The 13,509-nt window shown below is 43.5% G+C and overlaps 1 protein-coding gene across 15 annotated transcripts in view; it reads left to right on the forward strand.

Annotated features, from left to right (window-relative positions):
• Positions 1-423: 423 nt before the first annotated feature.
• The window catches only part of SENP2 (SUMO specific peptidase 2), a 48,869-nt gene continuing 35,783 nt past the window's right edge, over positions 424-13,509 (forward strand). For 4 of the 15 annotated variants that reach the window (XR_011388023.1, XR_007908817.2, XM_051818835.2 and 1 more), the window contains exons 1-6: positions 450-763; positions 2,835-3,073; positions 3,675-3,730; positions 7,571-7,704; positions 9,020-9,086; positions 11,129-11,219. Coding sequence is in view for 11 of the 15 variants with exons in the window: in XM_051818835.2 (XP_051674795.1) it covers positions 2,970-3,073; positions 3,675-3,730; positions 7,571-7,704; positions 9,020-9,086; positions 11,129-11,219 (452 nt within the window). In the remaining 4 variants the exon portion in view is untranslated. Of the gene's footprint in view, positions 764-2,834; positions 3,074-3,674; positions 3,731-7,552; positions 7,705-8,537; positions 8,675-9,019; positions 9,087-11,128; positions 11,220-13,509 lie in introns of all 15 variants that reach the window. The other 11 variants (XR_011388024.1, XR_011388022.1, XM_070072439.1 and 8 more) reach the window with 9 other exon arrangements.

Here is a 13,509-nt window from a genome sequence, read left to right on the forward strand (position 1 = left end):
GCTATACCGCTAGTCAGTTTTGTGATTTCCATTTCCTTTATTTGAAAAACGGGCGAAAAGACGCCCTATTGCCTAGGGTCGCTGAGAAACCTGAAGGAGGTATAACACATTCAAAAGTAGGGGGAATATGTCAGATAAAGGGCGACTGAGCCGGTAGTCTTTTGTTAATTAGCCTGACCTACCTTTATCCTGTATACTCAAAAACTTATTGAGCACTAACAGCGCTCTAGGACCTCGGATGGCTCCGGGGTATGGCTCTCACGTGTGGCTTGTGGGCCTTGTCTCACGGGCCGAATCGGGACTGGTTCCGTACAGAGGAAGCCCCGCCCCCGCCCCCGCTCCCTCGTCAGTGATTGGCCCGGAGATCGTTCTGCCGTTTCTGGTTGCCAGGATCGCTGGTAGGGGGCGGTACTAGGTTGCGCTTGCGCATATCGAGGAGGAAGCTTTCCGGTCGGGCGGGAGGAGGTGACGTCAGGCGCTGTGGCGGGCGGGCGCCTCCCCTAGCTGTGTGGACGTTTTATCTGTGGGCCTTGTTGTCACGTCACAAGTCAGCGACTAGGTCTTGGCGGTGGTGGCCGAGTCGGGGAAGGCGGCAGCGGCGGCGACAGCTCTGGGGTTTGCGTCTCGGGGTGTGTCGGCCGCCGCTGCTGCTCAGGCCTGGTATGTACAGATGGCTGGTTAGGATTCTCGGCACCATTTTCCGTTTCTGCGACCGGTCAGCGCCCCCCTCCCGGGCCCTTCTGAAGAGGCGGCGCTCGAACAGGTGAGCAGAGTGGGCTGAGCGCTGGCTTGGCCGTGCCCCTCCCCCACATCAGGCTCCTCGGCGGGCACTGCGCTGACCCAGCCGGGCGGGCCCTGCTCTGCTTAAGTGGGTCGGAGAAGTGCGGGGCGCGGGTATCCTGATGACGTAGTCGCGCCCATCAGGCTGGTGTGTGGAGGCGCAGCTCGTGATGAACGAAGGGGCTGTTTGTTTTTGGAGTTGGAGGGTGATGGTGGGCTCTTTAATATTCTTGTCAGAGTCCAAGCTGGTGGCTGGCAACACATGGGATTTGGCACGTTTTGCTGCTCTTAGGCTGAAAAATAAAAATTGAAGGAGTGCTGTCTGTGCTGCGGCTCTGTCTACGAAGCACACTCCCAGCTGTCAGTTAAGGGAAGTGAGATTCATAGCTTACCCAAAGCCCTTTTGACTGCGAGTACTGTTCTTTTAGCACCACAAACAGCAGCTGTCTTGTTCTGAAACAGCTGTCAAACAGTGTGTGTGCGGGGCCCCCTGGGGTGAGGGGGGGGGTTGCTTCTGTGCTTTAGAATTAGTATATTAGAAAAAAAAAATTAGGTGCCAGCTCCTTGTTAAAGTTCACTGGTCCATTCCTAAAATTTGGGAGAAACTAAAAACTCTTCCGACTTAGTATCTCCTTGGCTTGTCTCATAGGGTCCCACCTTCCATAAGAATCTAGAAAATAAAGTACCACACAAATTCTGTACACCGCCCACCTTTTCAGCTCTCAAGTGTAAATTTGAGTTTTTTTTTTTTTTTTTTTTTTTTTATTAAGCTGGTCAAGGTCAAGGAAAAGTAGGGAAAAGATTGGTTTCTGGGAGCTTGAGAGAACAAGATGGTTAATACATGAGTCTGAGAATGTAGTCATCAATAAGTTTGATCGCATATACTCCAGAGAGACGTGGTTTCAATTTACTCCTCTTTTTGAGCTTTCTGTAGGGTTAATGTGAGGATAATTTGAGAACATGTTGTAAAGTGCCTAAATTGATGCTTAATATGTATAGAAGTAGTTTATTCTACCCTAAGGGCTTTGTTCAGAATCAGGTGCAGGATAAACATTTGGTGCATACTTAATGTTAATTTACTCACGCTTGTTCTTTCTTTTTGATGTGAATTTCTGCTGATGACTGGGAGTTCTTTACTGCTCTTTAGGGATTCACATCCTTTATCTAAAACTGCTCTTCTCAACATAAGCCAATTTTCAGTCAGGTCTTGAGATGTTTAATGGCAGAATGTTATTTTCCTTGGATCTCATTCTGTTAAATTTTTTAAAGATTTATTTATTTTTGGAGAGGCAGAGCTACAGAGAGAGGGAAAGACAGAGAGAGGTCTTCCATCCTCTGGTTCACTTCCCAAATGGTCGCAATGGCTGGAGCTATGCTGATCCAAAGCCAGGAGCCAGGAGCTCCTTCTGGGTCTCCGATGCGAGTGCAGGGGCTCAAGCACTTGGGCCATCTTCCACTGCTTTCCTGGGTCATAGCAGAGAGCTGGATCGGAAGAGGAGCAGGCTATGTGGGATACTTGGCACTGCAGACGGAGGCTTAGCCCAGTATGTCATAGTACCAACCCCATCTATTAGTTTATAAAAATATGATTAATCATAAGGATTCAGAAAGATGATTACTAGTATACCAAGATACTAATATTCTTGACTTGTTGGTTTAGAAACCTTCCTGATTCCAAAGTCTTTATTGTGATGTAGTTTCCCATGATAGAAATGTAGTTAAATGTAGTTAAATGTATTATCTTTTGCTAGCTAAGAACAGTCTTAAGACTGCATATGTGTCACTTGAAGTAAAACAGAACTTTCTTTGGGGTTGTCTTTCAAAGGGAACTTATTTACTTGTTTTTAAATTATTTCTGTACAGGAAAAGAGAATAATAGGCCTAGGCCTTCCAGGTTCATCTACTAGCTAAGTGACTTCTGCCCACTTTCAAGTTTGTACTTTAGCCTACAGATTATTACATGGTAGAGAATTGGGTTCTTTCTCAGATAGTTGAAACCATAATTCTTCAAATGCTGAAGAACTATAGAATAGCATTCTCTTTTTATTTTAAAGGTTTGTTTTTGTATCTGAAAAGCAGAGTTACCCAGAGGGAGAAGGAAATGGAGAGGAAGATGGAGAGAGAGAGAGAGAGAGAAAGAAAGAGAGCGATAGCGATAGCTATCTTCCATCCACTGGTTTACTCCCCAAATGGCCTCAAACCCTGCTGAAGCCAGGAGCCTGGAACTCCATCTGGGTCTCCCATGTGGGTCGCGGGGCCCAAGCAGTTGGGTCATCTTCCACTTCTTTCCCAGGTGCGTTATCAGGGACCTGAATCAAAAGTAGAATAGCGGGGACTGAAACTAGTGCACATATGGGATGCTGGCTTAACCCACAGTGCCACAACACTGGCTCTACCACATTCTCCACATTTTTTAAAGAAGTATTTTATTTGAAAGCGTTACAGAGAGAGGTAGAGCCAGAGAGAGAGGTCTCCCATTCCACTGGTTCACTCCTCAAATGACCACAATGACCAGAGCTGACCCGATCCAAAGCCAGGAGCCAGGAGCCTCTTCTGGGTCTCCCACATGGGTGCAGGGGCCCAAGGACTTGGGTCATCTTCCACTGCTTTCCCAGGCCATAGCAGAGAGCTGGATTAGAAGAGGAGCAGCCAGGACTTGAACCAGCGCCCATATGGGATGCTGGCGCTGCAGGCTGGGGCTTTAACCCGCCATGCCACAGTGCCGGCCCCAACATTCTCTTTTAAAATGTTAATTGGATCTTATTTTATGACAAAGTGGGTAGAAGAGAGGTATGTTATATGAATACTAGATTTATCTACAGAAATGGATATGTGTGCGTTTATGCGTTTATTCATATATACCAGTATATGCTATTTTTCTTTTCTCTTTTCAGCACTCTGTTTTCTACAGTGGACACTGATGAAATACCAGCCAAAAGACCAAGATTAGGTACTGAAAATTTAAAAAAATTAATTTTTGAAAGGAAAAATGCTTGGAATAAAATTCAAAATGTGAAAATTATGTATAAGCAGTGAAAAGTCTCTTTCCTTTTCCTTTCCTATTTAATTATCTTTTTGTTGTTAAGATTTTTATTTATTTATTTGAAAGGCAGAGGTATAGAGAGGCAGAGGCAAAGATGGAGAGAGGTCTTCCATCTACTGGTTCATTCCCCAAATGGTAGCAACAGCCAGAGATGGGCCAATTCAAAACCAGGAGTCACAACTTTCTTTTTTTTTAAATTTTTTTTTTATTTTTGACAGGCAGAGTGGACAGTGAGAGACAGAGACAGAGAGAAAGGTCTTCCTTTACTGTTGGTTCACCCTCCAATGGCCGCTGCGGCTGGCGCGCTGCGGCCGGCGCACTGCGCTTATCTGAAGCCGGGAGCCAGGTGCTTCTCCTGGTCTCCCATGCGGGTGCAGGGCCCAAGCACTTGGGCCATCCTCCACTGCACTCCCTGGCCACAGCAGAGAGCTGGACTGCAAGAGGAGCAACCGGGACAGAATCCAGCGCCCTGACCGGGACTAGAACCCGGTGTGCCAGTGCCGCAAGGCGGAGGATTAGCCTATTGAGCCGTGGCGCCGGCACGAACTTCTTTCAATTCACCCACACAGGGGCAAGGGCCCAAGGACTTGGACCTATTCTGTTTTCCCAGGCCATAGAAGAGAGCTGGATTGGAAGTAGAGCAGCTGGGACTTGAACTGGTGCCCATATGGGATGCTGGCACTGCAGGTGGCAGCTTTACCCTCTATGCCATAGTCTTGCGCCCCGGCCCCCCCCCCCCCCTTTTAAGATTTATTTATTTATTTGCAAGGCAGAGTTACAGAGAGAAGGAAAGAGAGAGAGAAAGGTCTTCCATTCCCTGGTTCATTCCCCAAATGGCCACAATGGCTGGAGCTGAGCCTATCTAAGGTCAGGAGTCCAGAGCTTCTTCTGGGTCTTCCACATGGGTGTCAGAGCCCAAGCACCTTGGCCATCATCTACTGCTTTCCAAGGCCATCAGCAAGGAGATGGATTGGAAGAGGAGCAGGTGAGACTAGAACCAGTGTCCATGTGGGACACATGCCACAGTGACTACCCCAGGCTGGCCCTTTTAATTATCTTTTCTAGAGGTAACCGCTATTACCAGGGACATGAATATCATTTCAGAAAGTTTAACCAATGTGTCATTTAGAAATTCTAAATCCTTCTGTACAGAAAAGATACTATTTATTTTTGAAGAAGAAACATTGTAAAAACTCCTACAAACTGATTGATCTAGTACAGATGACTGAGTAAACTGATCCAATTTGTTGTTACTAATCATTTACCTCCATATAACTGAAAGGCTAGAAGAGAATAAAAATAGATCAGAGGTAAAGGTGCCTTGGAATACCTTAACAAGACATTCCTCTTTCTCAGAAATGATTTCTAGCCGGCGCCGTGGCTCAATAGGCTAATCCTCCACCTTGCGGCGCCGGCACACCGGGTTCTAGTCCCGGTTGGGGCGCCGGATTCTGTCCCGGTTGCCCCTCTTCCAGGCCAGCTCTCTGCTATGGCCAGGGAGTGCAGTGGAGGATGGCCCAGGTGCTTGGGCCCTGCACCCCATGGGAGACCAGGAAAAAGCACCTGGCTCCTGGCTCCTGCCAGGATCAGCGCGGTGCGCCGGCTGCAGCGGCGGCCATTGGAGGGTGAACCAACGGCAAAGGAAGACCTTTCTCTCTCTGTCTCTCTCTCTCACTGTCCACTCTGCCTGTCAAAAAAAAAAAAAAAAAAAAAAAAAAAGAAATGATTTCTGAATTTGAGTCGACCTCCAAATGTGGTAGTTGAGTGCACATGTCTGTGTTAATACTTAAGTCCAGTGATAATTGCTAAGTATGCATTAATGTTAAGTAATGTGTTAGGTTCTACAGGAAATAACAAAAATGAGTAAGGCAGGTTCTCTTTAAGGATCTGTGATTATATGTTGGAGAATAAGATGCACATATATAGTACTAATGTCAGGGAGGCATGATGAGTAAAGTAAGAAAGGTAATAAGAAAATCCTGTCCAATTTTCAGCTGAAGGTCAATAAAGTATTATACTTTTTAGTGATCACCTTTTACTGTGTCATCAAGGTTACCTCTTATGCTCTTGTTAATATTAGTCTCTGAAGCTCTTTCTCACTTTAGAAAGCATAGCGGAATTTAAGTGGTATCCTACAACATTATTAGAGTGATAACCTTGAATTATCCCAAATTCCTAAAATGAGAAGCAACTCATTGGCAAGCTTTGGTACTTTTATTGTAGTGTTTTTGTTTTTTTGTTTTTTTTTTTTAAGATTGATTTATTTGGGAGGCAGAGTTACACAGAGGGACAGACAGAGAGAAAGGTCTTCCATCTGCTAGTTTACTCACCAAGTGGCCGCAAAGGCTGGAGCTGGGCCTGTCTGAAGCCAGGAGTCTGAAGCTTGTTCTGGTTCTTCCACATGGGTGGCAGAGGGCCAAACACTTTGACTATCTTCCACAGCTTTCCCAGGCTGTCAGCAGAGAGCTGGATTGGAAGTGTAGCAGCCAGGGCTTTATTTATTTGAAAGGTAGAGTTAGAGAGAGGTGGAGATAGAGAGAGAGGTCTTCCATCTGCTGGTTCACTCCCCAGATGGCTGCAATGGCTGGAGCTGAGCCGATCTGAAGCCAGGAGCCAGGGGCTTCATCTGGTTCTCTCATGTGGGTGCAAGGGCCCAAGGAGTTGGGCCATCCTCCGCTGCTTTCCCAGGCAATTATCAGGGAGCTGGATCAGAAGTGGAGCAATCAGGACAGGAAACTGGTGCCCCAGTGGGATGCCAGCATCACAGATGGCGACTTGGCTACTGTGCTACAACACTGGCTTCTAGTACTTCTAACTGTGATCCAATAGCAAGTTACTTCGTGTTGCATTCTACTTGACCTAACCATAACCTCCCTTTATTTTAAATTATTCCCTATCTTTATGGAAATTAATATTATGTCTGGAGCACTAATTGCTTTAAAATTCACCATTTCAGCTATATTTGTTTGAAGCAGAATGTATACTGATAGTCTCTTTTTTACAAATGAATGTGTTGAAATGTCTTTAATTAGGAAATAGAAAGGAAATTGTAGAAGACTTAAGACCAAATGTGTAGAAGTCAGAATAGGGTAGTTGTGATAAAAGGAGAAGTGGGGAAGGCACTGAAAGTTACTCTTACTTTGTAATCCTTTTTTGGTGGCAGAAAGGGGTGAGTCTGAGATCTTCCCCCATGTCTTCTGTAGCAGACGGATAGCCTTGTTCTGTCATGGATGTTTAAGAGTTTCATATTTTATACTTTGCTTAGCCAAAATACAGCAGGGGGTTAGTAAAGAGTTGATCAGGGCAGCTGTGTTGTTATCTGCCAGGTAAATAGTTAAAAACCAGTTGAGTAGATTAGAGTGCTTCCTATTAGGATTATACCATACCTAGTGGCTACATGCTCTTTGTTGTATAATTATGCCCTCATCAATCTAGTAACAGTTTTATATATCCTAGAAAACTAACTCATGGCTTAAAAGCTGCGCTTTCAGAACATTTTTCTTGTTAATTGGTATGTGGTTTGCTAAAATGATGGCTTCGTGATTTTGTAGCATCCCCAAAATTTTACTTAGAACTAAAAAACACAATTTTGGAATTCTAATTATTCAGTTAGGATGTAATTATTTTTATACATACTTTTTTATTTCAATTATTGAAAATAGGAATTTTAATAAAAATTGATAGAGGTTCTAAGATTCAATCTCAAAGTTTATTAATTTTTATTTATAGTTTGTTAATATTTTCTAGATTGCTTTATTCATCAAGTGAAAAACAGTCTCTACAATGCTGCCAGCTTATTTGGATTCCCATTCCAACTGACCACAAAGCCCATGGTAACTTCTGCTTGTAATGGAACACGGAATGTGTCCTCTTCAGAAGAGGTCAGTGTGGGATTGGGGGCCGCTGGGGCTACTGACCTTGGTACTTAATCATTAAAGTTAAATTTTCAAAATATTGTCTTTTTGGGAATAGTGTTATTTTTACATTTATTTACTTGAGAGGCAAAGAGAGACAGAAGCACTTTCATCTAGCAGGTGCCTGCAATGGCCAGGAAATGTTTTTATTAGCTGTGATATAAAGGCCAAGTAACTAAAGATTAAGAAATTGAACAGTTAAAAGTATTTATAGGGGCAGACATCTGACATAGTGGTTAAAATGACACCTAGGATGTCCATTTCCCATATTGTAGTGCCTGAGGTCGGGTCCTAGCTCTGGTGTTGATTCTAGTTTCCTGCTAATGTGCACCTTGGGATGCAGCAGATGGTGGCTCAACTAATTGGTTCCCTGTCACCCACATGGGACAATGGATTAAGTTTCTGGCTCCTGGCCCAGCCTTAGCTATTTTGGGTGTTTGAGGAGTGAACTTGTAGATGGGCAATTTCTTTGTGTCTGTTTCTCTGCCTTTCAAATAAATTAATTTTTTTTCCAAAAAAGCACTTTATAAAAGAGCCTAATATTGCATCTGCTTTTTAATTTTAATTTTTTAAGATTTATTTATTTGAAAGTCAAAGTTACTGAGAGAGGGAGAGGGACAGATCTTCCAAGTGCTACCAAGTGCTAGTTCACTCTAATTGGCCGCAACTACCAGATCTGGTCCAGTCCAAAGTCTGTCTCTCTCTTTCTGTGTGTGTGTGTGTGTGTGTGTGTGTGTGTGTGTGTGTCGGGGGGGGGGGGCGGTGGCTCTGCCTTTCAAATAAATAATTAAATCTTTTAGAAAATAGAGTTCCAGAGAGAGGTAGAGACACACAGAGAGAGGTCTTCCATCTGCTGGTTCACTCTTCAAATGGCCGCAACAGCTGGAGCTGAGCCGATCTGAAGCCAGGAGCCAGGATCTCCTTCCAGGTCTCCCACGTAGGTTCAGTGGCCCAAGCACTTGGGTCATCTTCTACTGCTTTCCCAGGCCATAGCAGGAAGCTGCATCAAAAATGGAGCAGCCAGGGCTTCAATTGGCACCCATATGGGATGCAGGTGCTGCAGGCTGGGGCTTCAACTTGCTGTGGTGTAGTGCCAGCCCTAGAATTATTATTTTTTTTAAATCATTTTACAAGTTTGATAAATTATACCTTTGGTCTTAATGGTGGTATCTCTTCTGTGAACTACCTGAGAAAATAATATTATTACAGTGATCTTTTCATCTTAGAAACTGGTTTAAATTGCAAAATTTAGATGCCACAGAAGTGATTGTTTAATTTTCAGGTATTTTCAGGCTCTTCATCTTGTGAACTGACAGGTTCTGGATCCTGGAACAACATGCTGAAACTGGGTGAGGTGGTTAAAGATATTTCTGTGTTCCTCTACTGCCTTTTGGCTGTTTTCCTCTAAGTTTTGAGATGGTGAAAGAAAAACACTGATCTTGGGTTAGGATTAGCATGTTCTCTACCATTCTAGATAATTTAGTAAAGAGTTTTCTTTCAGAATTGTTGTCTTTGAATTTACTGTATGTTTTCTATTTATATTATCAGTGTCCTTTATGACTTAGGTAATGTTTATTCTTTAAAATAACATATTTCCTGACAGGTTACTCTATTCTAGGCATTGTATTAGGAACAACAGAATAATAAAACCTTGTCCCTTCCCTTGAGGATTTCATCATCTTTGGGAGCAGCCTCAGGTTCTCAGTTCTCACGGTTTTATGATGTAGGGACTTTTTTTTTTTTTTTGGACAGGCAGAGTGGACAGTGAGAGAGAGAAACAGAGAGAAAGGTCTTCCTTTTGCTGTTGGTTCACCCTCCAATGGCTGCTGCGGCTGGCGTACCGCGCCGATCCGATGGCAGGAGCCAGGTACTTATCCTGGTCTCCCATGGGGTGCTGGGCCATCCTCCACTGCACTCCCTGGCCACAGCAGAGAGCTGGCCTGGAAGAGGGGCAACCGGGACAGAATCTAGCGCCCCGACCGGGACTAGAACCCGGTGTGCCAGCGCCGCAAGGCGGAGGATTAGCCTAGTGAGCCGTGGCGCCGGCTTGATGTAGGGACTTTTGTATCTGCATTAGACCCTGAAATTGAATTGTAATTATTGTGTATACTATACAAAATGTTATGGTAAAGAAAAGTCGAAGATGCTAGAGTTTGGAGAAATTATTGTGATGTCTTACAGGTAGGCTTGTAAAATTTGAGAGGAAGAGGAGGAAGTTAGGGAAGGTGAATCAAAGAGGAGGAAGCTAGGGCAATGATAAATACCTTAGAGTTAAGTATCTCAGGTGCTGGAGAAAAGAGCAAGAGAAAAGGCACATCTCTGTGCCAGATGATCTAGTTCCAAAGCGCTTGGAATGAGGATGATATTTCTTTGAAAACTTTTATTTCATTTAAAAAGCTAGTGTAAATTGAATTTTGTAATCTACTCATATTGTTTGGGTATTTAAATGTTTAAAATTGCTTGTCATTACAATTGACCTGTGAGGGATGGTAAGTACATCTTGTGACCGAGGTGCCAGCGGATATTTTGTGGGCTTGTGTAAACTAGTCAGAGAAGCAGGTTTTGTAGGACAGGTTTCTTGACTAACCATCTCTTACCTAAAATGCTTGTGGACTAGATATTTTGTGAATTCAGACACTTTCAAATTTAGATAAATTATGTTTATTGAATATTACTTTATAAACTTATTGGAATCTGGAGTAGAGCGCTATAATCAAGCATGAATATTTCTGCAATTCAGTATTAGTCACGCTGGGGATAAAGACTAGCTTTACGTGGGTGCAAGTCAGATTTAATAAAACCAATGAATTTGTGTCAGTTTAGGTTTTCATTGCAGCTGGCTGATGGAGTTTTCAGCTCTAAAACCCTGTGTCCTGGAGTCCTCAGGGACTCCAAAGCTGCTGCAGTCGTTTGTCCCGCAGAGAGCGTGGCTGATGAAGTCTGACTGTCTTCTTGAATTATAGTAATTGTCTTATAATTATTGGAAGCATATAGTAAAATTGTAACTTGTGGCTGGTCGTCTTGAGAAGAAGAAACATAATTTGAACTATTTATTTAGATCGATTAGTTTATAGAGAGTTTGTAATTTTGAGTTCTTCAGGGCCTCTTGTCAGTCTCACCAAGCAAAATTAAAAAAACTTGCTGTGAATTCTGTTAATGCCCATCTGAGATCAAAGACAAACTAAGCTAATTGCTTTCTTTTAACTTTTGCAAAATTTGTGCTGGACTCCTGTGTTGTCTATTAATAAATTTTTTTTTTATTAATAAATTTTTTTAAAAGAAATTTAGTTCTATAATGTAGATTGCTCTCAGATTTTCTTTCAGAATGTAGGTTGTTCACCAATGTTTTTGTTTTTTTTCTTCCACAATTACAAATGCATTTTTAAAATAGGTAATAAATCTCCTAATGGAATAAGTGACTATCCAAAGATCAGAGTGACGGTAACCCGAGATCAGCCACGCAGAGTTCTGCCTTCCTTTGGGTAGGTGTTAAATTCTGGCTTTTTGTAAGTGGAAACAGCATTTGTTAGGTGCACACCCTTGCTAGGTAGGCATTTTCACTTTAGTTCTATTATGTCATCTTGTTACATAAGTACTTTTGAGTTCAGTAACTTGCTGAAGATCATGTAGCTACTGAGAGACTGGAGCCCAGGTGTGTATTACCTTCTCTACCGTAGTAAATGCTCATAGCGTGATCTAATTTTGATACCTTTTTTGAAAGAACTGTCGCTGAGTTTCTTCTAAATTAAAAAAATATATATATATATACACAGAAAAATACAGAAATCATACATATAGCCTGATAGATTTTCATTCACTGAACATAGTTTTCTTCCTTCTTTCTGTTGCCTAGATGTTAGACCTTTAAATTTGATCTGATTTTCCTGCATATTCTCATTCTCATTTTCTGTTCTTCTTGTTCTTTTAGTTATTTTTTGAAAAGATTTATTTATTTGAAAGGCAGAGTATCAGAGAGAGAAAGAGGTACCTTCCACCTACTATTTCAGTCCCCAAATGGCTGCAGCAGTCAGGGCTGGGCCATGTTGAAGCCAGGAGCCAGGAACTCCAACTGGATTTCCCACATAGGTTGCTTTAAAAAAATTATTACTGTTTTGCTGGTTATTTTGGGCTGTCTCGTTTTCAAGTTGAAAGAGTTCCCCTAACCTCCAGTCCCCATGTTTTTTTCCTTCTCCAAGCAACTTATTATAGGATGATATATAATATCGTATGTCTTTTTTTTTAAATATATTATTTATTTATTTATTTATTTGACAGGTAGAGTTATAGACAGTGAGAGAGAGAGAGAGAGAGAGAGAGAGAGAGAGAAAGGTCTTCCTTCCATTGGTTCACTCTCCAAATGGCCCCAATGGCTGGAGCTGCGCTGATCCGAAGCCAGGAGCCAGGTGCTTCTTCCTGGTCTCCCATGCGGGTGCAGGGGCCCAAGCGTTTGGGCCATCTTCTGCTATCCCAGGCCACAGCAGAGAGCTGGACTGGAAGAGGAGCAGCCGGGACTAGAACCGGTGGCCATATGGGATGCTGCTGCTGCAAGTGGAGGAGTAACCTAGTGCGCCACGGCGCCGGCCCCATATCTTATGTCTTTATTTAAAGTATTATTTTGAAATTTATTCCTGTTTTGCCTTGTTTCCTTTGAGTTGTTTCTCCCTCCTCCCCCATTGCTGTTCTTAGTTCTGTGTTTTTTTTTTTTTTTTGGACAGGCAGAGTGGACAGTGAGAGAGAGAGACAGAGAGAAAGGTCTTCCTTTGCCGTTGGTTCACCCTGCAATGGCCGCCGTGGCTGGCGCGCTGCGGCTGGCGCACCGCGGCTGGCACACCGCGCTGATCTGATGGTAGGAGCCAGGTACTTATCCTGGTCTCCCATGGGGTGCAGGGCCCAAGGACTTGAGCCATCCTCCACTGCACTCCCTGGCCACAGCAGAGAGCTGGCCTGGAAGAGGGGCAACCGGGACAGAATCCGGCGCCCCGACCGGGACTAGAACCCGGTGTGCTGGCACCGCAAGGCGGAGGATTAGCCTAGTGAGCCGCGGCGCCAGCTCTTAGTTATGTTTTTTTAAGTTGGAGTCTTAAACACCTAATAATCCTTGGCTAGCCACTTATATTTAAGAATGAGAGATTGGAACCTGGGGTCCTCTGGAGTTTCATGAATGGCTGATTGTAGATCTAGGAGGGAAAGTATAGAGTGAATGTGGAACATTTTGTGCCAGAAAGTAAAGGAGTGTTCAGGGCTGGTGTTGTGGCACAGCAGGTTTAGCTGCCCCCTGAGTCACTGGCATCCTATATCAGAGTGCCAGTTTAAGTCTTGACTGTTCCACTTTCCATCTGGTATCCTGTTTGTGCACCTGGGAAAGCAGCAGAGATGGTATGGATACTTGGGCCCTTGCCACCCACATGCAATACCCAGGTAGAGTATTTGACTCCTGGCTTCGGCCTGCCCCAGCCCTGGTTGTTGTGGGTATTTGAGGAGTGAACCCGAAGATGGAAGATTCTCTCTCTCTGTCTCTCTCTCTCTCTGTGTCTCCCTCTCTTATGTTGCTCTGCCTTTCAAATAAGTAAATAAATCTTTTAAGAAAAAAAGTAAAAGGAGTGCTCAAAAACTGACAGGCTGCTGGCATAGGAGGAAACTTTTTTTAAAGAGTCTGTCACTGCCATATTGGAGACAACTTAAGTTCATCAGTGTGAATAAAGGCAGGAATATAGATACATTATTACATATATTATATGCATAATATTAGTAAATGTGTAGTATAGTGAGGGA

This window comes from Oryctolagus cuniculus, chromosome 4 (genome assembly GCF_964237555.1).
Source record: "Oryctolagus cuniculus chromosome 4, mOryCun1.1, whole genome shotgun sequence".
NCBI classification, from domain to species: domain Eukaryota; kingdom Metazoa; phylum Chordata; class Mammalia; order Lagomorpha; family Leporidae; genus Oryctolagus; species Oryctolagus cuniculus.